Source organism: Hyperolius riggenbachi, chromosome 8, assembly GCF_040937935.1.
Source record: "Hyperolius riggenbachi isolate aHypRig1 chromosome 8, aHypRig1.pri, whole genome shotgun sequence".
Lineage (NCBI taxonomy): Eukaryota > Metazoa > Chordata > Amphibia > Anura > Hyperoliidae > Hyperolius > Hyperolius riggenbachi.
The window spans coordinates 299,284,392-299,305,454 of NC_090653.1; the positions used below are offsets into that span (position 1 = coordinate 299,284,392).

Below are 21,063 nucleotides of genomic sequence, written 5' to 3' on the forward strand. Positions count from 1 at the left end.
ACTGCAGATGTGACGCTGTGATACAATGTAAAGCAGTCAGTGTGCAGCTTGTATAACAGTGTAATATTGTATGATATCTTCTCATGGAACAGCACTGCAGATGTGACACTGTGATACAATGTAAAGCAATCAGTGTACAGCTTGTATAACAGTGTAATATTGTATGATATCTTCTCATGGGACAACACTGCAGATGTGACACTGTGACACAATGTAAAGCAGTCAGTGTACAGCTTGTATAACAGTGTAAATATTGTATGATATCTTCTCATGGGACAACACTGCAGATGTGATGCTGTGATACAATGTAAAGCAGTCAGTGTACAGCTTGTATAACAGTGTAATATTGTATGATATCTTCTCATGGGACAGCACTGCAGATGTGACGCTGTGATGCAATGTAAAGCAGTCAGTGTACAGCTTGTATAACAGTGTAAATATTGTATGATATCTTCTCATGGGACAACACTGCAGATGTGACACTGTGATACAATGTAAAGCAGTCAGTGTACAGCTTGTATAACAGTGTAATACTGTATGATATCGTCTCATGGGACAACACTGCAGATGTGACACTGTGATACAATGTAAAGCGGTCAGTGTACAGCTTGTATAACAGTGTAAATATTGTATGATATCTTCTCATGGGAGAGCACTGCAGATGTGACGCTGTGATGCAATGTAAAGCAGTCAGTGTACAGCTTGTATAGCAGTGTAATATTGTATGATATCTTCTCATGGGACAACACTGCAGATGTGATGCTGTAATACAATGTAAAGTAGTCAGTGTGCAGCTTGTATAACAGTGTAAATATTGTATGATATCTCCTCATGGGACAGCACTGCAGATGTAACGCTGTGATACAATGTAAAGCAGGCAGTGTACAGCTTGTATAACAGTGTAACTATTGTATGATATCTTCTCATGGGACAACACTGCAGATGTGACACTGTGATACAATGTAAAGCAGTCAGTGTACAGCTTGTATAACAGTGTAAATATTGTATGATATCTCCTCATGGGAGAGCACTGCAGATGTGACGCTGTGATACAACGTAAAGCAGTCAGTGTACAGCTTGTATAACAGTGTAATATTGTATGATATCTTCTCATGGGACAGCACTGCAGATGTAACGCTGTGATACAATGTAAAGCAGTCAGTGTACAGCTTGTATAACAGTGTAATATTGTATGATATCTTCTCATGGGACAGCACTGCAGATGTAACGCTGTGATACAATGTAAAGCAGTCAGTGTACAGCTTGTATATTAGTGTAATATTGTATGATATCTTCTCATGGGACAGCACTGCAGATGTGACGCTGTGATACAATGTAAAGCAGTCAGTGTACAGCTTGTATAACAATGTAAATAGTACAAGATATCTTCTCATGGGACAGCACTGCAGATGTGACGCTGTGATACAATGTAAAGCAGTCAGTGTACAGCTTGTATAACAGTGTAATATTGTATGATATCTTCTCATGGGACAGCACTGCAGATGTAACGCTGTGATACAATGTAAAGCAGTCAGTGTACAGCTTGTATAACAGTGTAAATATTGTATGATATCTTCTCATGGGACAGCACTTCAGATGTAACGCTGTGATACAATGTAAAGCAGTCAGTGTACAGCTTGTATAACAGTGTAATATTGTATGATATCTTCTCATGGGACAGCACTGCAGATGTAACGCTGTGATACAATGTAAAGCAGTCAGTGTACAGCTTGTATAACAGTGTAATATTGTATGATATCTTCTCATGGGACAGCACTGCAGATGTAACGCTGTGATACAATGTAAAGCAGTCAGTGTACAGCTTGTATAATAGTGTAAATGTACTGCCCCATCAAAATAACTCAACGCTCAGCCAATAATGTCTAACCCTCTGGCAACAAAAGTGAGGAATATCACAAATCTGCCCAAAGTGTGAATATTCTGTGTGCCACCATTATTCAGTGTCAGTTGACTGTGGTCTCTTCTCCCTGCACTGCCCCCCTCCCTCCTTTATGCACACTGCAATCCCAGACATGCTTATTAGTGACACAGAAGCGGAAAAAAAAAAACTTAGGATATGATGAATTGCATGTGTAGTACTGATAATTAATAGACAAAACACAGAACATTTATGCTGGGCTTTTCTCCTGGCGGACTCAAAGCACCAGAGCTGCAGCCACAAGGGGGCGCTCTATAGGCAGTAGCAGTGTTAGGCCAGAGCTGCAGCCACTAGGGGGTGCTCTATAGGCAGTAGCAGTGTTAGGCCAGAGCTGCAGCCACAAGGGGGCGCTCTATAGGCAGTAGCAGTGTTAGGCCAGAGCTGCAGCCACTAGGGGGCGCTCTATAGGCAGTAGCAGTGTTAGGCCAGAGCTGCAGCCACTAGGGGGACGCTCTATAGGCAGTAGCAGTGTTAGGCCAGAGCTGCAGCCACTAGGGGAGCTCTCTATAGGCAGTAGCAGTGTTAGGCCAGAGCTGCAGCCACAAGGGGGCGCTCTATAGGCAGTAGCAGTGTTAGGCCAGAGCTGCAGCCACTAGGGGGCGCTCTATAGGCAGTAGCAATGTTAGGCCAGAGCTGCAGCCACTAGGGGGTGCTCTATAGGCAGTAGCAGTGTTAGGCCAGAGCTGCAGCCACAAGGGGGCGCTCTATAGGCAGTAGCAGTGTTAGGCCAGAGCTGCAGCCACAAGGGGGTGCTCTATAGGCAGTAGCAGTGTTAGGCCAGAGCTGCAGCCACAAGGGGGCGCTCTATAGGCAGTAGTAGTGTTAGGCCAGACCTGCAGCCACTAGGGGTGCTCTATAGGCAGTAGCAGTGTTAGGCAAGAGCTGCACTAGAGGGCGCTCTATAGGCAGTAGTAGTGTTAGGCCAGAGCTGCAGCCACTAGGGGGCACTCTATAGGCAGTAGCAGTGTTAGGCCAGAGCTGCAGCCACTAGGGGGCTCTCTATAGGCAGTAGCAGTGTTAGGACAGAGCTGCAGCCACTAGGGGACATTCTATAGGCAGTAGCAGTGTTAGGCCAGAGATGTAGCCACTAGGGTGCGCTCTATAGGCAGTTGCAGTGTCAGGCTGGAGCTGCAGCCACTAGGAGGCGCTCTATAGGCAGTAGCAGTGTTAGGCCAGAGCTGCAGCCACTCAGGGGCGCTCTATAGGCAGTGCTTCCAAACAGACGCTGCACCTGAATTGACTACCTGCACAAGTATGCAGACCTCGACTAACGGGCAGGTTACACACCTTGCATTCAAAACAGGTACAGTAAAGGGGGCGTTAGCTTCAGCATAAGTTGTGCACAAATTATCCCTAATAGACTCTCCTACGGTGGTGGCGTGCCCCAACAGGAGAGAAACTAACCACTAATCTAGCAGTGAAACATATCAAAAAGTGAAGCATGTTCAAACAATGAAAATTGTCCAAAAAAGAAAAAAGGGTTAAAACCTCAAACTAATGTAACAGTGAAGCATATTCAACAGTGAAACATATCCAACAGTGAACCCTAACTAGTCTAAAATTAAAATCATAATCCTTACCTGGTGCAGCTAGCCATAAATGGTATACACATTTGTTCAAAAGACAGCAAGCAATGGGCAGCGCTCACAGGCTGCAAGTGAAGTGAAAGCTCCAGAGATATGCCCAGCCCCTTGGGGCTAAATACATACCTTGAATACAAATCAGATGCAAATTATGTGCTAACACTAATCTAAATTCTAAAATTTGAATGCAAGCCCGTTAGTCGAGCTCTGCATACTTGTGCAGGTAGTCAATTCAGGTGCAGCGTCTGTTTGGAAGCGCTGCCATTTCCTTCTGCTGTACAAAACTTAAGTATACTTCAGGCTAGCTGCCTCCAGGGGTGTCAGCTTGCATTCAAATTTTAGAATTTAGATTAGTGTTAGCACATAATTTGCATCTGATTTGTATTCAAGGTATGTATTTAGCCCCAAGGGGCTGGGCATATCTCTGGAGCTTTCACTTCACTTGCAGCCTGTGAGCGCTGCCCATTGCTTGCTGGCTCTATAGGCAGTAGCAGTGTTAGGCCAGACCTGCAGCCACTAGGGGCACTCTATAGGCAGTAGTAGTGTTAGGCCAGAGCTGCAGCCACTAGGGGGCGCTCTATAGGCAGTAGCAGTGTTAGGCCGGAGCTGCAGCCACTAGGAGGAGCTCTATAGGCAGTAGTAGTGTTAGGCCAGAGCTGCAGCCACTAGGGGGAGCTCTATAGGCAGTAGTAGTGTTAGGCCGGAGCTGCAGCCACTAGGGGATGCTCTATAGGCAGTATCAGTGTTAGGCCAGAGCTGCAGCCACTAGGGGGGCTCTATAGGCAGTAGCAGTGTTAGGCCAGAGCTGCAGCCACTAGGAGGAGCTCTATAGGCAGTAGTAGTGTTAGGCCAGAGCTGCAGCCACTAGGGGGAGCTCTATAGGCAGTAGCAGTGTTAGGCCAGACCTGCAGCCACTAGGGGCACTCTATAGGCAGTATCAGTGTTAGGCCAGACCTGCAGCCACTAGGGGGCGCTCTATAGATAGTAGCAGTGTTAGGCCGGAGCTGCAGCCACTAAGTGGCGCTCTATAGGCAGTAGCAGTGTTAGGCCAGAGCTGCAGCCACTAGGGGGCGCTCTATAGGCAGTAGCAGTGTTAGGCCAGAGCTGCAGCCACTAGGGGGTGCTCTATATGCAGTAGCAGTGTTAGGCCAGAGCTGCAGCCACTAGGGGGCGCTCTATAGGCAGTAGCAGTGTTAGGCCAGAGCTGCAGCCACTAGGGGGAGCTCTATAGGCAGTAGCAGTGTTAGGCCAGAGCTGCAGCCACTAGGGGAGCTCTATAGGCAGTAGCAGTGTTAGGCCAGGGCTGCAGCCACTAGGGGGCGCTCTATAGGCAGTAGCAGTGTTAGGCCAGAGCTGCAGCTACTAGGGGGCGCTCTATAGGCAGTAGCAGTGTTAGGCCAGAGCTGCAGCCACTAGGGGGGCTCTATAGGCAGTAGCAGTGTTAGGCCAGAGCTGCAGCCACTAGGAGGAGCTCTATAGGCAGTAGTAGTGTTAGGCCAGAGCTGCAGCCACTAGGGGGAGCTCTATAGGCAGTAGTAGTGTTAGGCCGGAGCTGCAGCCACTAGGGGATGCTCTATAGGCAGTAGCAGTGTTAGGCCAGAGCTGCAGCCACTACTCTATAGGCAGTAGCAGTGTTAGGCCAGAGCTGCAGCCACTAGGGGGAGCTCTATAGGCAGTAGCAGTGTTAGGCCAGAGCTGCAGCCACTAGGGGAGCTCTATAGGCAGTAGCAGTGTTAGGCCAGGGCTGCAGCCACTAGGGGGCGCTCTATAGGCAGTAGCAGTGTTAGGCCAGAGCTGCAGCTACTAGGGGGCGCTCTATAGGCAGTAGCAGTGTTAGGCCAGAGCTGCAGCCACTAGGGGGGCTCTATAGGCAGTAGCAGTGTTAGGCCAGAGCTGCAGCCACTAGGAGGAGCTCTATAGGCAGTAGTAGTGTTAGGCCAGAGCTGCAGCCACTAGGGGGAGCTCTATAGGCAGTAGTAGTGTTAGGCCGGAGCTGCAGCCACTAGGGGATGCTCTATAGGCAGTAGCAGTGTTAGGCCAGAGCTGCAGCCACTAGGGGGCACTCTATAGGCAGTAGCAGTGTTAGGCCAGAGCTGCAGCCACTAGGGGGAGCTCTAAAGGCAGTAGCAGTGTTAGGCCAGAGCTGCAGCCACTAGGGGGGCTCTATAGGCAGTAGCAGTGTTAGGCCAGAGCTGCAGCCACTAGCGGGAGCTCTATAGGCAGTAGCAGTGTTAGGCCGGAGCTGCAGCCACTAGGGGGCGCTCTATAGACAGTAGCAGTGTTAGGCCAGAGCTGCAGCCACTAGGGGGTGCTCTATAGGCAGTATCAGTGTTAGGCCAGAGCTGCAGCCACTAGGGGGGCTCTATAGGCAGTAGCAGTGTTAGGCCAGAGCTGCAGCCACTAGGGGGCGCTCTATAGGCAGTAGCAGTGTTAGGCCGGAGCTGCAGCCACTAGGAGGTGCTCTATAGGCAGTAGCAGTGTTAGGCCAGAGCTGCAGCCACTGGGGGTGCTCTATAGGCAGTAGCAGTGTTAGGCCAGAGCTGCAGCCACTAGGGGGAGCTCTATAGGCAGTAGTAGTGTTAGGCCAGAGCTGCAGCCACTAGGGGGAGCTCTATAGGCAGTAGCAGCGTTAGGCCAGAGCTGTAGCCATTAGGGGGAGCTCTATAGGCAGTATCAGTGTTAGGCCAGAGCTGCAGCCACTAGGGGCACTCTATAGGCAGTAGTAGTGTTAGGCCAGAGCTGCAGCCACTAGGGGGCGCTCTATAGGCAGTAGCAGTGTTAGGCCGGAGCTGCAGCCACTAGGAGGAGCTCTATAGGCAGTAGTAGTGTTAGGCCAGAGCTGCAGCCACTAGGGGGAGCTCTATAGGCAGTAGTAGTGTTAGGCCGGAGCTGCAGCCACTAGGGGATGCTCTATAGGCAGTATCAGTGTTAGGCCAGAGCTGCAGCTACTAGGATGTGCTCTATAGGCAGTAGCAGTGTTAGGCCAGGGCTGCAGCCACTAGGGGGCGCTCTATAGGCAGTAGCAGTGTTAGGCCAGAGCTGCAGCTACTAGGGGGCGCTCTATAGGCAGTAGCAGTGTTAGGCCGGAGCTGCAGCCACTAGGAGGAGCTCTATAGGCAGTAGTAGTGTTAGGCCAGAGCTGCAGCCACTAGGGGGAGCTCTATAGGCAGTAGCAGTGTTAGGCCGGAGCTGCAGCCACTAGGGGCACTCTATAGGCAGTAGCAGTGTTAGGCCAGAGCTGCAGCCACTAGGGGTGCTCTATAGGCAGTAGCAGTGTTAGGCTAGAGCTGCAGCCACTAGGGGGTCCTCTATAGGCAGTAGCAGTGTTAGGCCAGAGCTGCAGCCACTAGGGGGTGCTCTATAGGCAGTAGCAGTGTTAGGCCAGAGCTGCAGCCACTAGGGGGGCTCTATAGGCAGTAGCAGTGTTAGGCCAGAGCTGCAGCCACTAGGAGGAGCTCTATAGGCAGTAGTAGTGTTAGGCCAGAGCTGCAGCCACTAGGGGGAGCTCTATAGGCAGTAGTAGTGTTAGGCCGGAGCTGCAGCCACTAGGGGATGCTCTATAGGCAGTAGCAGTGTTAGGCCAGAGCTGCAGCCACTAGGGGGCACTCTATAGGCAGTAGCAGTGTTAGGCCAGAGCTGCAGCCACTAGGGGGAGCTCTAAAGGCAGTAGCAGTGTTAGGCCAGAGCTGCAGCCACTAGGGGGGCTCTATAGGCAGTAGCAGTGTTAGGCCAGAGCTGCAGCCACTAGCGGGAGCTCTATAGGCAGTAGCAGTGTTAGGCCGGAGCTGCAGCCACTAGGGGGCGCTCTATAGACAGTAGCAGTGTTAGGCCAGAGCTGCAGCCACTAGGGGGTGCTCTATAGGCAGTATCAGTGTTAGGCCAGAGCTGCAGCCACTAGGGGGGCTCTATAGGCAGTAGCAGTGTTAGGCCAGAGCTGCAGCCACTAGGGGGCGCTCTATAGGCAGTAGCAGTGTTAGGCCGGAGCTGCAGCCACTAGGAGGTGCTCTATAGGCAGTAGCAGTGTTAGGCCAGAGCTGCAGCCACTGGGGGTGCTCTATAGGCAGTAGCAGTGTTAGGCCAGAGCTGCAGCCACTAGGGGGAGCTCTATAGGCAGTAGTAGTGTTAGGCCAGAGCTGCAGCCACTAGGGGGAGCTCTATAGGCAGTAGCAGCGTTAGGCCAGAGCTGTAGCCATTAGGGGGAGCTCTATAGGCAGTATCAGTGTTAGGCCAGAGCTGCAGCCACTAGGGGCACTCTATAGGCAGTAGTAGTGTTAGGCCAGAGCTGCAGCCACTAGGGGGCGCTCTATAGGCAGTAGCAGTGTTAGGCCGGAGCTGCAGCCACTAGGAGGAGCTCTATAGGCAGTAGTAGTGTTAGGCCAGAGCTGCAGCCACTAGGGGGAGCTCTATAGGCAGTAGTAGTGTTAGGCCGGAGCTGCAGCCACTAGGGGATGCTCTATAGGCAGTATCAGTGTTAGGCCAGAGCTGCAGCTACTAGGATGTGCTCTATAGGCAGTAGCAGTGTTAGGCCAGGGCTGCAGCCACTAGGGGGCGCTCTATAGGCAGTAGCAGTGTTAGGCCAGAGCTGCAGCTACTAGGGGGCGCTCTATAGGCAGTAGCAGTGTTAGGCCGGAGCTGCAGCCACTAGGAGGAGCTCTATAGGCAGTAGTAGTGTTAGGCCAGAGCTGCAGCCACTAGGGGGAGCTCTATAGGCAGTAGCAGTGTTAGGCCGGAGCTGCAGCCACTAGGGGCACTCTATAGGCAGTAGCAGTGTTAGGCCAGAGCTGCAGCCACTAGGGGTGCTCTATAGGCAGTAGCAGTGTTAGGCTAGAGCTGCAGCCACTAGGGGGTCCTCTATAGGCAGTAGCAGTGTTAGGCCAGAGCTGCAGCCACTAGGGGGTGCTCTATAGGCAGTAGCAGTGTTAGGCCAGAGCTGCAGCCACTAGGGGGGCTCTATAGGCAGTAGCAGTGTTAGGCCAGAGCTGCAGCCACTAGGAGGAGCTCTATAGGCAGTAGTAGTGTTAGGCCAGAGCTGCAGCCACTAGGGGGAGCTCTATAGGCAGTAGTAGTGTTAGGCCGGAGCTGCAGCCACTAGGGGATGCTCTATAGGCAGTATCAGTGTTAGGCCAGAGCTGCAGCCACTAGGGGGGCTCTATAGGCAGTAGCAGTGTTAGGCCGGAGCTGCAGCCACTAGGGGGCGCTCTATAGGCAGTAGCAGTGTTAGGCCAGAGCTGCAGCCACTAGGGGGCGCTCTATAGGCAGTAGCAGTGTTAGGCCAGAGCTGCAGCCACTAGGGGCGCTCTATAGGCAGTAGCAGTGTTAGGCCAGAGCTGCAACCACTAGGGGATGCTCTATAGGCAGTATCAGTGTTAGGCCAGAGCTGCAGCCACTAGGGGGCGCTCTATAGGCAGTATCAGTGTTAGGCCGGAGCTGCAGCCACTAGGGGGCGCTCTATAGGCAGTATCAGTGTTAGGCCAGAGCTGCAGCCACTAGGGGTGCTCTATAGGCAGTAGCAGTGTTAGGCTAGAGCTGCAGCCACTAGGGGCGCTCTATAGGCAGTAGCAGTGTTAGGCCAGAGCTGCAGCTACTAGGATGTGCTCTATAGGCAGTAGCAGTGTTAGGCCAGAGCTGCAGCCACTAGGGGGGCACTCTATAGGCAGTAGCAGTGTTAGGCCAGAGCTGCAGCCACTAGGGGAGCTCTATAGGCAGTAGCAGTGTTAGGCCAGGGCTGCAGCCACTAGGGGGCGCTCTATAGGCAGTAGCAGTGTTAGGCCAGAGCTGCAGCTACTAGGGGGCGCTCTATAGGCAGTAGCAGTGTTAGGCCAGAGCTGCAGCCACTAGGGGGGCTCTATAGGCAGTAGCAGTGTTAGGCCAGAGCTGCAGCCACTAGGAGGAGCTCTATAGGCAGTAGTAGTGTTAGGCCAGAGCTGCAGCCACTAGGGGGAGCTCTATAGGCAGTAGTAGTGTTAGGCCGGAGCTGCAGCCACTAGGGGATGCTCTATAGGCAGTAGCAGTGTTAGGCCAGAGCTGCAGCCACTAGGGGGCACTCTATAGGCAGTAGCAGTGTTAGGCCAGAGCTGCAGCCACTAAGGGGAGCTCTATAGGCAGTTTCAGTGTTAGGCCAGAGCTGCAGCCACTAGGGGGGCTCTATAGGCAGTAGCAGTGTTAGGCCAGAGCTGCAGCCACTAGCGGGAGCTCTATAGGCAGTAGCAGTGTTAGGCTGGAGCTGCAGCCACTAGGGGGCGCTCTATAGACAGTAGCAGTGTTAGGCCAGAGCTGCAGCCACTAGGGGGTGCTCTATAGGCAGTATCAGTGTTAGGCCAGAGCTGCAGCCACTAGGGGGGCTCTATAGGCAGTAGCAGTGTTAGGCCAGAGCTGCAGCCACTAGGGGGCGCTCTATAGGCAGTAGCAGTGTTAGGCCGGAGCTGCAGCCACTAGGAGGTGCTCTATAGGCAGTAGCAGTGTTAGGCCAGAGCTGCAGCCACTGGGGGTGCTCTATAGGCAGTAGCAGTGTTAGGCCAGAGCTGCAGCCACTAGGGGGAGCTCTATAGGCAGTAGTAGTGTTAGGCCAGAGCTGCAGCCACTAGGGGGAGCTCTATAGGCAGTAGCAGCGTTAGGCCAGAGCTGTAGCCATTAGGGGGAGCTCTATAGGCAGTATCAGTGTTAGGCCAGAGCTGCAGCCACTAGGGGCACTCTATAGGCAGTAGTAGTGTTAGGCCAGAGCTGCAGCCACTAGGGGGCGCTCTATAGGCAGTAGCAGTGTTAGGCCGGAGCTGCAGCCACTAGGAGGAGCTCTATAGGCAGTAGTAGTGTTAGGCCAGAGCTGCAGCCACTAGGGGGAGCTCTATAGGCAGTAGTAGTGTTAGGCCGGAGCTGCAGCCACTAGGGGATGCTCTATAGGCAGTATCAGTGTTAGGCCAGAGCTGCAGCTACTAGGATGTGCTCTATAGGCAGTAGCAGTGTTAGGCCAGGGCTGCAGCCACTAGGGGGCGCTCTATAGGCAGTAGCAGTGTTAGGCCAGAGCTGCAGCTACTAGGGGGCGCTCTATAGGCAGTAGCAGTGTTAGGCCAGAGCTGCAGCCACTAGGGGGGGCTCTATAGGCAGTAGCAGTGTTAGGCCAGAGCTGCAGCCACTAGGAGGAGCTCTATAGGCAGTAGTAGTGTTAGGCCAGAGCTGCAGCCACTAGGGGGAGCTCTATAGGCAGTAGTAGTGTTAGGCCGGAGCTGCAGCCACTAGGGGATGCTCTATAGGCAGTATCAGTGTTAGGCCAGAGCTGCAGCCACTAGGGGGGCTCTATAGGCAGTAGCAGTGTTAGGCCAGAGCTGCAGCCACTAGGGGGCGCTCTATAGGCAGTAGCAGTGTTAGGCCAGAGCTGCAGCCACTAGGGGGCGCTCTATAGGCAGTAGCAGTGTTAGGCCAGAGCTGCAGCCACTAGGGGCGCTCTATAGGCAGTAGCAGTGTTAGGCCAGAGCTGCAACCACTAGGGGATGCTCTATAGGCAGTATCAGTGTTAGGCCAGAGCTGCAGCCACTAGGGGGCGCTCTATAGGCAGTATCAGTGTTAGGCCGGAGCTGCAGCCACTAGGGGGCGCTCTATAGGCAGTATCAGTGTTAGGCCAGAGCTGCAGCCACTAGGGGTGCTCTATAGGCAGTAGCAGTGTTAGGCTAGAGCTGCAGCCACTAGGGGCGCTCTATAGGCAGTAGCAGTGTTAGGTCAGAGCTGCAGCCACTAGGGGTCGCTCTATAGGCAGTAGCAGTGTTAGGCCGGAGCTGCAGCCACTAGGGGGCGCTCTATAGACAGTAGCAGTGTTAGGCCAGAGCTGCAGCCACTAGGTGGTGCTCTATAGGCAGTAGCAGTGTTAGGCCAGAGCTGCAGCCACTAGGGGGGCGCTCTATAGGCAGTTGCAGTGTTAGGCCAGAGCTGCAGCGACTAGTGGGCGCTCTATAGGCAGTGGCAGTGTTAGGCCAGAGCTGCAGCCACTAGGGGGGCGCTCTATAGGCAGTTGCAGTGTTAGGCCAGAGCTGCAGCGACTAGTGGGCGCTCTATAGGCAGTGGCAGTGTTAGGCCGGAGCTGCAGCCACTAGGGGGCGCTCTATAGGCAGTATCAGTGTTAGGCCAGAGCTGCAGCCACTAGGGGTGCTCTATAGGCAGTAGCAGTGTTAGGCCAGAGCTGCAGCCACTAGGGGGGCGCTCTATAGGCAGTTGCAGTGTTAGGCCAGAGCTGCAGCGACTAGTGGGCGCTCTATAGGCAGTGGCAGTGTTAGGCCGGAGCTGCAGCCACTAGGGGGCGCTCTATAGACAGTAGCAGTGTTAGGCCAGAGCTGCAGCCACTAGGTGGTGCTCTATAGGCAGTAGCAGTGTTAGGCCAGAGCTGCAGCCACTAGGGGGGCGCTCTATAGGCAGTTGCAGTGTTAGGCCGGAGCTGCAGCCACTAGGGGGGCACTCTATAGGCAGTAGCAGTGTTAAGCCAGAGCTGCAGCCTTTAGGGGGGCGCTCTATAGGCAATAGCAGTGTTAGGCCAGAGCTGCAGCCACTAGGGGGGGCGCTCTATAGGCAGTAGCAGTGTTAGGCCAGAGCTGCAGCCACTAGGGGGCACTCTATAGGCAGCAGCAGTGTTAGGCCAGAGCTGCAGCCACTAGGATGTGCTCTATAGGCAGTAGCAGTGTTAGGCCGGAGCTGCAGCCACTAGGATGTGCTCTATAGGCAGTAGCAGTGTTAGGCCGGAGCTGCAGCCACTAGGGCACGCTCTATAGGCAGTTGCAGTGTTAGACCAGAGCTGCAGCCACTAGGGGGCACTCTATAGGCAGTTGCAGTGTTAGGCCAGAGCTGCAGCCACTAGGGGGCGCTCTATAGGCAGTAGCAGTGTTAGGCCAGAGCTGCAGCCACTAGGGGGCGCTCTATAGGCAGTAGCAGTGTTAGGCCAGAGCTGCAGCCACTAGGTGGTGCTCTATAGGCAGTTGCAGTGTTAGGCCGGAGCTGCAGCCACTAGGGGGTGCTCTAATAATAATTGTTGCTGGTCTCCAAAACTTAAAGAACAACTGAAGTGAGAGGTATGTGGAGGCTGCCATATTTATTTCATTTTAAGCTATTCCAGTTGCCTGGCTGTCCTGCTGATTCTCTGCCTCTAATACTTTTAGCCATAGCCCCTGAACAAGCATGCAGCAGATCAGGTGTTTTTGACATTTTTGTCGGATCTGACAAGATTAGCTGCATGCTTGTTTCAAGTGTGTGATTCAGACACTACTGCAGCCAAATAGATCCGCAGGGCTGCCAGGCAACTGGTACTGTTTAAAAGGAAATAAATATGGCAGACTCCCTATTCTTCTCACTTCAGTTGCCCTTTATCCACCTGCGGACCGAGCGAGTATAAATCTATGGCGGGCAGGGGGCTCTGCAGTCCTGACCGGACGTAAACTCTACGTCCCATTGACCGCGCGCCCCCGCCCGTCCGCGTCGCTCGGTCCGTTCTGCCCCCGCCGCAATGTGCTGCCCTGCCGCCTCTATGACGGCAGAGCACTGTGAGCCGGGTAGGAGCCGTTCCCATTGGCTTACATGGAGTGACAGGGTCAGGAGCCAATGCCTCCTGACCGGCGCACAGCGCTCTGCCGTCATAGCAACGGCAGAGAGAGCAGCCTGCGGCGGGGACAGAGCGGCGTGTTCGGCGGGAGCGACGGTTACTTGCGGCGATTCGTCAGGAAGCGGCGGTTTGCTGGACCAGCACCCTCTGGTCCTTAAGGGGGCAGAGGGTGCTGGTCCAGAAAGGGTTAAGCTGGCCATAGATGATTCAACCAAATTACTCTATTTTCCTGTTTTCTGGTTCAAAAAAGATGGCTCACAAAAATTGATTTTTTTTTCCATCAAGAATTTTTATTTTTCATAAATATCTGATAAGATGTGTTGAAAAAAGAACAGAAATTATTTTTCGGAAAAATCGATTGCAAGTGTGTGGTATGGTTATAAAAAAAAGAAAGAAAAATTGAATCATGCATGGCAACTTTTACAGCTGATTTTTACAGTCTCCTCCCCCTCCCACAAACAAAACCCCACCCTCCTGCAGTCACATTGGGATAGTCCTCCCTCTGCGATTACATTGGGATAACCCCACCCCTTACGATGACATTCGGATAGTCAGTCCCTCTGTGGTGACATTAGGATAACCTTGTCCCCTGCAGTAACATCGGGATAACCCTGCCCCCTGCAGTGACATTGGGATAGTCCGTCCCTCTGCAGTGATTGGGATAAATAACCCCACCCCCTGCAGTGACATTGGGATAGTCTGTCCCTCTGCAGTGACATTGGGATAACCCGCTTTCCTGCAGTGACACTGGGACAACCCTGCCCCTGCAGTGACATTGAGATAACTCCACCCCCTGCAGTGACATTGGGATAATCTGTCCCTCTGCAGTGACATTGGGATAACCCGCTTTCCTGCAGTGACATTGGGACAACCCTGCCCCTGCAGTGACATTGAGATAACTCCACCCCCTGCAGTGACATTGGGACAACCCTGTCCCTGCAGTGACATTGGGATAACCCGCCTTCCTGCAGTGACACTGGGACAACCCTGCCCCTGCAGTGACATTGACATAACTCCACCCCCTGCAGTGACATTAGGACAACCCTGCCCCTGCAGTGACATTGAGATAACTCTGCCCCCTGCAGTGACATTGGGACAACCCTGCCCCTGCAGTGACATTGAGATAACTCTGCCCCCTGCAGTGACATTAGGACAACCCTGCCCCTGCAGTGACATTAGGACAACCCTGCCCCTGCAGTGACATTGAGATAACTCCACCCCCTGCAGTGACATTGGGACAACCCTGCCCCTGCAGTGACATTAGAACAACCCTGCCCCTGCAGTGACATTGAGATAACTCTGCCCCCTGCAGTGACATTGGGATACCCACCTTCCTTCAGTGACAGTGGGATAACCCCGCCCCCTGCAGTGACATTTCCTGCAAGGTAACAGTTATCGGTTTGTAATTATATTCCCGTTTTTGTTGTGACTCAGTTGTCTTGTCTTGCAGGACGCCTGGAGTGACCGGGAGGGGCGGCTGCATATCGACTCCCACCAGGACTATCAGCTGCTGTCGGCCCAGCAGACACCCGAGGGTCTCTACCTCGTCTTCAAGAGGCCCTTCACAACCTGCGACCCTAAAGACTATCTCATCGAGGTGACAGAGATACCGATCTGTGAGATCTGTGAAGTGCTTGCTAGGCCTGGGGAGTTGGCTGATCCAACAAGCCCAGGCTGTCTGTTAAAGTGTAAGGCCTCGTTCACATTGCGCTCTGTTCACGTTGGTCATTTTTTGATGTGATTTTTCTCACGATTCCAGGCGATTACCTGTGCGTTGCTTTTTAAAAAAAAACAAAAAACACTTTTCTAAGCGCCTTTGCAGAACGATTGCGTTTTTTCACTTCCTGACGTCAGTCGGGAAGTGAACTTTTTGATCTGGAAAAGAATAAATACAATGTATGTATTTATTCTTAAAAATGCGAAAGCAATCGCTGCACGAAGCGATTTTGTGAGCGTTTGCGTTTTTCCTATACCTTTCATTGAGGCAAAATCGCCTCAAAAATAGCCCATGCAGGGCTTTTCTGAGCGGATCGGAAACAAACCACTCAGATGTGAACTAGAGATTCATGGTGTAAGTGCTTTCAGGGCAATTTTGAAAAGTCGCCAGCGCTTAAAAAATTAGCAAAACGCCTCTAGTGGGAACCAGCCCTTAGGGAACCATTTAGATCTGCCGAAGCAGGCGTCATTATTGGGGGGATAGATATAACATCTCTTCTCAGGATAATAACAGCAACTAGATGCGCATCAGATAATTCAAATCCATTTAAAAATGGAGGCAAGTGTTGGCCCACCTTCACCAAGTCAACCCAACAATTTCTTCAAACCTATTTATGGAAGCACCTGGGACAACAAATATCGCTGCTTCGGTCTGCTTCCTGGAGCTCCGCCCCTCAGCTATATTGGCAGGGTTTTCACCCGAAGAAGTGGCCTAGAGCTGCGAAACGCATTGTCCTATGTGTTACAATAAATCCAACTGAAATAATTGATGAGTTGAATTTGTGACACTTACTTAGATATTTAAATGGAATTTGTAAGGGATCAGCCAATTTCTCCGAGTGTAAATTCTTGTAAATTCTTCTAAATTATTCAGCAGTTTTGTGTCAATTTAGATGTTTATAAAGAGTTATGGTGCCCAATAATTATACAATATTTTGTTTCCAGTCTTCCTATTTATATGTAATATGAGGGAGTATCTAAAGTATTAATTCAAAGTACATTCCCTCAGTTCACCCTTCTATTACATGGATTTGGTAAGATTGTATAAAAGATTGTATCATTAGTAGGCTTAAAGGGAACCAGAGACGAAGCACCCTTGTGTATTTTACCATATATATCAGTAAGAACATTAGAGAAAACACTTACCATGCTCACTGTTTCATCCTCACTGCTAAAAGTGTCTGTTATCAGCTGTGATAAGAATCGCAGACTGAGCATTCAGTCTGGCTTTGCAGGGAATAATTATAGCTGAGTCATTATAGCAGAGCCACAAGGGGGCAGGCTTGGGCTTGAAAAGACACCAGAGAAGACAGACTCAGCTATAATCTTTCCGTAGCAATGCTAGATTGAGCTCAGTCGGGGATTCTTATCAGAGGTGATAACAGTCAGATTACACAGAGAACAATGAAACAAAGAGCAGATTAGGTGTTTACTGTCATGTTCCCACTGATTTATAAGGTAAAATACAAGAGGGTGCTTCATCTCTGGTTCTCTTTAATTAGTCACCTGATCATCTCTTTATAATCATCAACAGGGCAGTTTCTGATCATTGTGTTGCTTCAGGCAAGGCCCCACCCCTCAATCTCAAAATAGGAATATTGTATCTAACATTGATTAATTTGCCTGCACCAATACCACACTGATATGTTATATACATAAATGTATGGATTATTACCAGGCCAGATGTAGTTTACTGGTCCAAACTCACAGAACCTACATAACAAACCCTTGTTCCTAGAATCCTTATGTGTGTAGCTATTAATAAAACCATTATACTGCTTATGAACAGCCTGGGTCTTTACAGCTAAGAATATTGTCCCGAACAGGGCCGGGCCGAGGCATAGGCTGGAGAGGCTCCAGCCTCAGGGCGCAGTGTAGGAGGGGGCACAGAATTCATTCAGCTGTCATTCCTAATTGTGTTTGAAGCAGAAAGAAATAAGAAAAAGGGATACATGGCAGTGACTGCAAGCCAGATAACTACATATTAAGGTGTTGGGGAGGTTGTGGGCCCTGTGGCGCCTCTTAGTCTAATAGCAATCAGTGTGTGATGGCTGGGGTGGCAGGGATGGAGGGGCGCACTTTGGTGTCTCAGCCTTGGGTGCTGGAGGACCTTGTCCCGGCTCTGGTCCCGAACATCCAGAATAGCTGCAAAAATCAACACAGACCAGATCTAAAATAATTGCCGCTTAAAGCAGATCTGAGATGAAAAATTAACTATAACAAGTAACTTGTCTATATATCTTATGTAAAGTTTAGATAGTTTACACAGCAAATCTAGCTGCAAACCGCTTCAACAGTATATGATTAATTCTTCCTGTGATACAATGAGAGCAGCCATATTCTGCTTTTCCTCATTACACAGGCAAGCTGTCTGCATCTCCAGCCCTCAGCCTGTGAAAACTCCTCACCCCTCTCCTACTCCCTCCTCCCCTCTGCCTCTAAAATCTCTGGCTAGTAACCTCCTCCTCCTCCTGCCCAGACTGAGCTCCCATAAGCCCTTGCTACATGGGACTGAGTGCCAAGGCTCTCTGGAGAAGCTGTGGGCGAGGCTTGTTTAGTTAATAGGGAATTAGAGTAATAACCAGTTCGGCCTATCTGGACGAGTTTCCTCGTCCAGATAGGCACTGCTGTTTTCCCTGCGTGGTGCGCGTGATCGGGCGCGCACCCGCCGCCCACCGCTAGCCCCCCGATCAGTGAATGGGAATATAATTCCCATTCACCGATCTAACTTCCCCGCAGAAATACCGACGCTTTCTCTACAGAGAGCGCGGTATTTCTGCCCTCAGGAAACTTTTCCCCAGCATTTTAGTTCCTGGATGCGAGATCGTTCGCATCCAGGACTTTTTTCACTGTGGTCATCTTGTGGCCAAATAGTAAACTGCACCCACATACATTTTTGATTAAAAAAAAAATATAATTTTACATTTAATATTAGCAGTTTCCCTCCCACACCAAAAATTACCCACATACACTTTTTTTATTAAAAAAAAAAAAATTACAAAAAAAAACAAACAAACAACATAAATAGTTACCCAAGGGTCTGAACTTTTTAATTATACATGTCAAGAGAATATGTTATTATATTATTTAAAATTATAAGCTTATAAATAGGGATGGACGCAAATGGAAAAAATGCACCTTTATTTCTAAATGAAATATCGGCACCATAAATTGTGATAGGGACATCGTTTAAACGGTGTAAGAACCGGGACATATGGGGAAAATAAATAACATGTGTTTTAATTACGGTAGCGTTAATTAATTTCAAACTATAATGGCCAAAAACTGAGGAATAATGAATTTTTTCCGTTTTTTTCTTATTCTTCCTTTTAAAATGCATTTACAGTAGAGTGCCTCTTAGCAAAATGTACCCTCCAAAGAAAGCCTAATTGGTGGCGGAAAAAACAAGATATAGATCAATTCATTGTGATAAGTAGCAATAAAGTTATAGGCGAATGAATGGGAGGTGAACGTTGCTCGGATGCATAAGATTTTCGGCACTGCGGCGCTGAACCGGTTAAAACAAAACAAAAAAAAGTATTTGGCTTGAGGAATGCCCTATAAACTATATGAAAGGAACACAATTATGCAATGAGTAAAAGTTCATCTCGGATCCACTTTAAGGACCGGAGACTTTCAGGTAAAAAACAAACAAAAACCATGGCTCACGACGTAACGCTGCATGAACCGATTTATCACACCGTTGGTGACACTCTCCTGTCACTGTAGCCCACTCACCTTGCCGTCGCTATGACAGCAGAGCTCCATGAGTTGGTCAGGGGCCGATTCATTGGCTCCTGACCCTGTGATCAATGTTAGCCAATCACAGTGATCACAGGGTCAGGAAATTGGTAGTAAAAATTTGCAAGGTGATCCTGAAGTGGTTAAAAAACACCTTAAGTGAGAGGGATACGGAGGCTGCCATATTTATTTCCTTTTAAACAATACATTTTGCCTGGCTGTCCTGCTAATTCTCTGTCTCTTATACATTTAGCCACAGCCCCTGAACAAGCATGCAGCAGGTGCTCTGACTGAAGGGTGACTGGATTAGCTGCATGCTTGTTTCAGGTGTGTGATTCAGACACTACTGCAGCCAGAGAGATCAGCAGGACTGCCAGGCAACTGGTATTGTTTAAAAATAAATTAATATGGCAGCCTCCTTACCCCTCTCACTTCAGCTGTCCTTTTTGGAACTGGCAGTTGTGTATTACAACGCCAACTGACACACTGGTTTGCATTTAGTTATGCAAAGTCACAGCCATCCTTGCAAAGTGTTTTATCTTAGGCAGGGAACATACTTATTGGATGGTTTTTCCCCGCAATTCCCGGGTTTCTGTCGTGGTGCATTTGCGATCACGTTTTTCGCACGTGGTTTTTCAGATGCGACGGGGCCCATTGTAATTCCGTACATGCGTGTTGTGCAGAAAAACGCAGAAAACAGTCCGATTTTCAAATCGCTGGGAAAAATGCAACCGACAAGTGATGCCCGAGCCGGTCATCGACTTTAATAGGCAGTGCGCTCTTTGCCTTGCACGGCAAAACGCACAATTCTAGCAAGTATGTTCCCTGTCTTAAAAGGAACCAGAGGTGTGAGACCTATGGAAGCTGCCCTATTTATTTTGTGTTAAACAATACCAGTTGCCTGGCAGTCCTGCTGATCTCTCTGGCTGCAGTAGTGTCTGAATCACACCTGAAACAGACATGCAGCTAATCCAGTCACACTTCAGTCATAGCACCTGATCTGCTGCATGCTTGTTCAGGGGCTACGGATAAATGCATTAGCGGCAGAGGTTCAGCAGGACAGCCAGGCAATATGCATTGTTTAAAGGGAAATAAACATGCCAACCTCCATATCTCTCTTACCTCAGGTTCCCTTTGAGGAAATATCGTCCGTCGTGTCTTCCCTCCCCCGCCTCCACATTAACCAATCGCCTCTTCTCCTCAGGACGGGACGGTCCACCTCATCTACGCTCTGCTGGAGAAGCCCTTCCAGTCTCTGTCCGCCATCAATATCTCCACCCTCCACCGCGGCCTGCAGAGGGTGCAGCTGCTGAAGCCGGAGGTCCGCAACCCCCAGCTCCCCCGTGATGTCATCTCCATGGACGTCCTCGCTCCTGATGTCATCATTCCTGACCGAGAGACCACTTACTGGTGCTACGTCATTGAGCTGCCGCCACACTTCCCCAAACACCACATCGTCATGGTAACGCGGTATCTTACATCTACGCTAATGTAGAAATCTGCAGATTTCGCCTTAAACCCCTTTTCCACTTAGGGATGAGCTCTTGGAATCGGAACAACTCCAAGTTCCGATTTTCACATCGGAATTTGACTGTTCCGAGTAAAATCACTAAAATCAGAAATTACACTGTTTCGAGTACTACGTTCCGATCTGCGGATGTGAAAATTGGCTTTGGAAACAAGAATTTTCAGCAAACACGGCGTTAACACAATGGTTAGGAAAGTGAAAATTGGCTTCTAAAACCAGAATTTTCGGCCCACAGTGATGTCAACAAAATGGCCGCTGGGAATTCCGTGGTCTCCGGAGGCCACACTAAAGTGGCAGAACGAGCCGTTTTTCACATGAATATGGGTGAATTTTGATGAAATTAGAATGTGGACGTTTTAATCAACCCTACTTTCACTTCAAGAATGACATTATCTGTGTTGTCAAATCGACAAAAAAAAGTAATGTTCATCCTGTTCCAACTGCGTTAACATCTGTCTTGAAAGGACATGCCGTGTTTATTTCTGGGAAGGGGATAGCAGGCGTAGCACTCAGCGTGCCGACACCTTACACATGTACGGTTCATCATGAATAATTCTCCACACACACCATAACTGAGGCCAGCTTCATTCATGATCATTTGGATGGTTGTTGATCTGTCTTCCAGGGTTAAACCCTCCACTTTCTTCACTGGGGCCGCATTGTACCTCAGTGATGGTCTTCCAGGTCTTGGCTCTTCTGTGAGGGACATGTGACCACTTTGGAAATTCCTTGTCCACCTCACAATCACGTCATAAGATGGACAATCGATTCCATAGACTGCCATCAGAACTTAATCATGCTCAGGGGCGTAACAATAGACCCTGCAAGGGATGCCTCCGCAGGAGGGTCCAGAAGCCACAGGGGGCCCGTGGGGGGGGGGAGTTTACTAGACTAAGGGCATGGAGAGAAAAAAACATATTTTGCTCTCGCACCATAATTATATTGACTGCATGTGTCCACCACACAGATAAGGAATCATACA

General features: G+C 50.3%; 2 protein-coding genes across 2 annotated transcripts in view; one reads left to right on the forward strand and one right to left on the reverse strand.

Annotated features, from left to right (window-relative positions):
* Window positions 1-21,063, reverse strand: part of FAM163B (family with sequence similarity 163 member B) — a 314,838-nt gene that overhangs the window by 200,403 nt on the left and 93,372 nt on the right. The window lies entirely within an intron of this gene.
* The window catches only part of DBH (dopamine beta-hydroxylase), a 93,367-nt gene that overhangs the window by 13,394 nt on the left and 58,910 nt on the right, over window positions 1-21,063 (forward strand). The window contains exons 2-3 of the mRNA XM_068248030.1: window positions 14,547-14,693; window positions 19,758-20,015. Coding sequence (XP_068104131.1) covers window positions 14,547-14,693; window positions 19,758-20,015 — 405 coding nt within the window. The remainder of the gene's footprint in view (window positions 1-14,546; window positions 14,694-19,757; window positions 20,016-21,063) is intronic.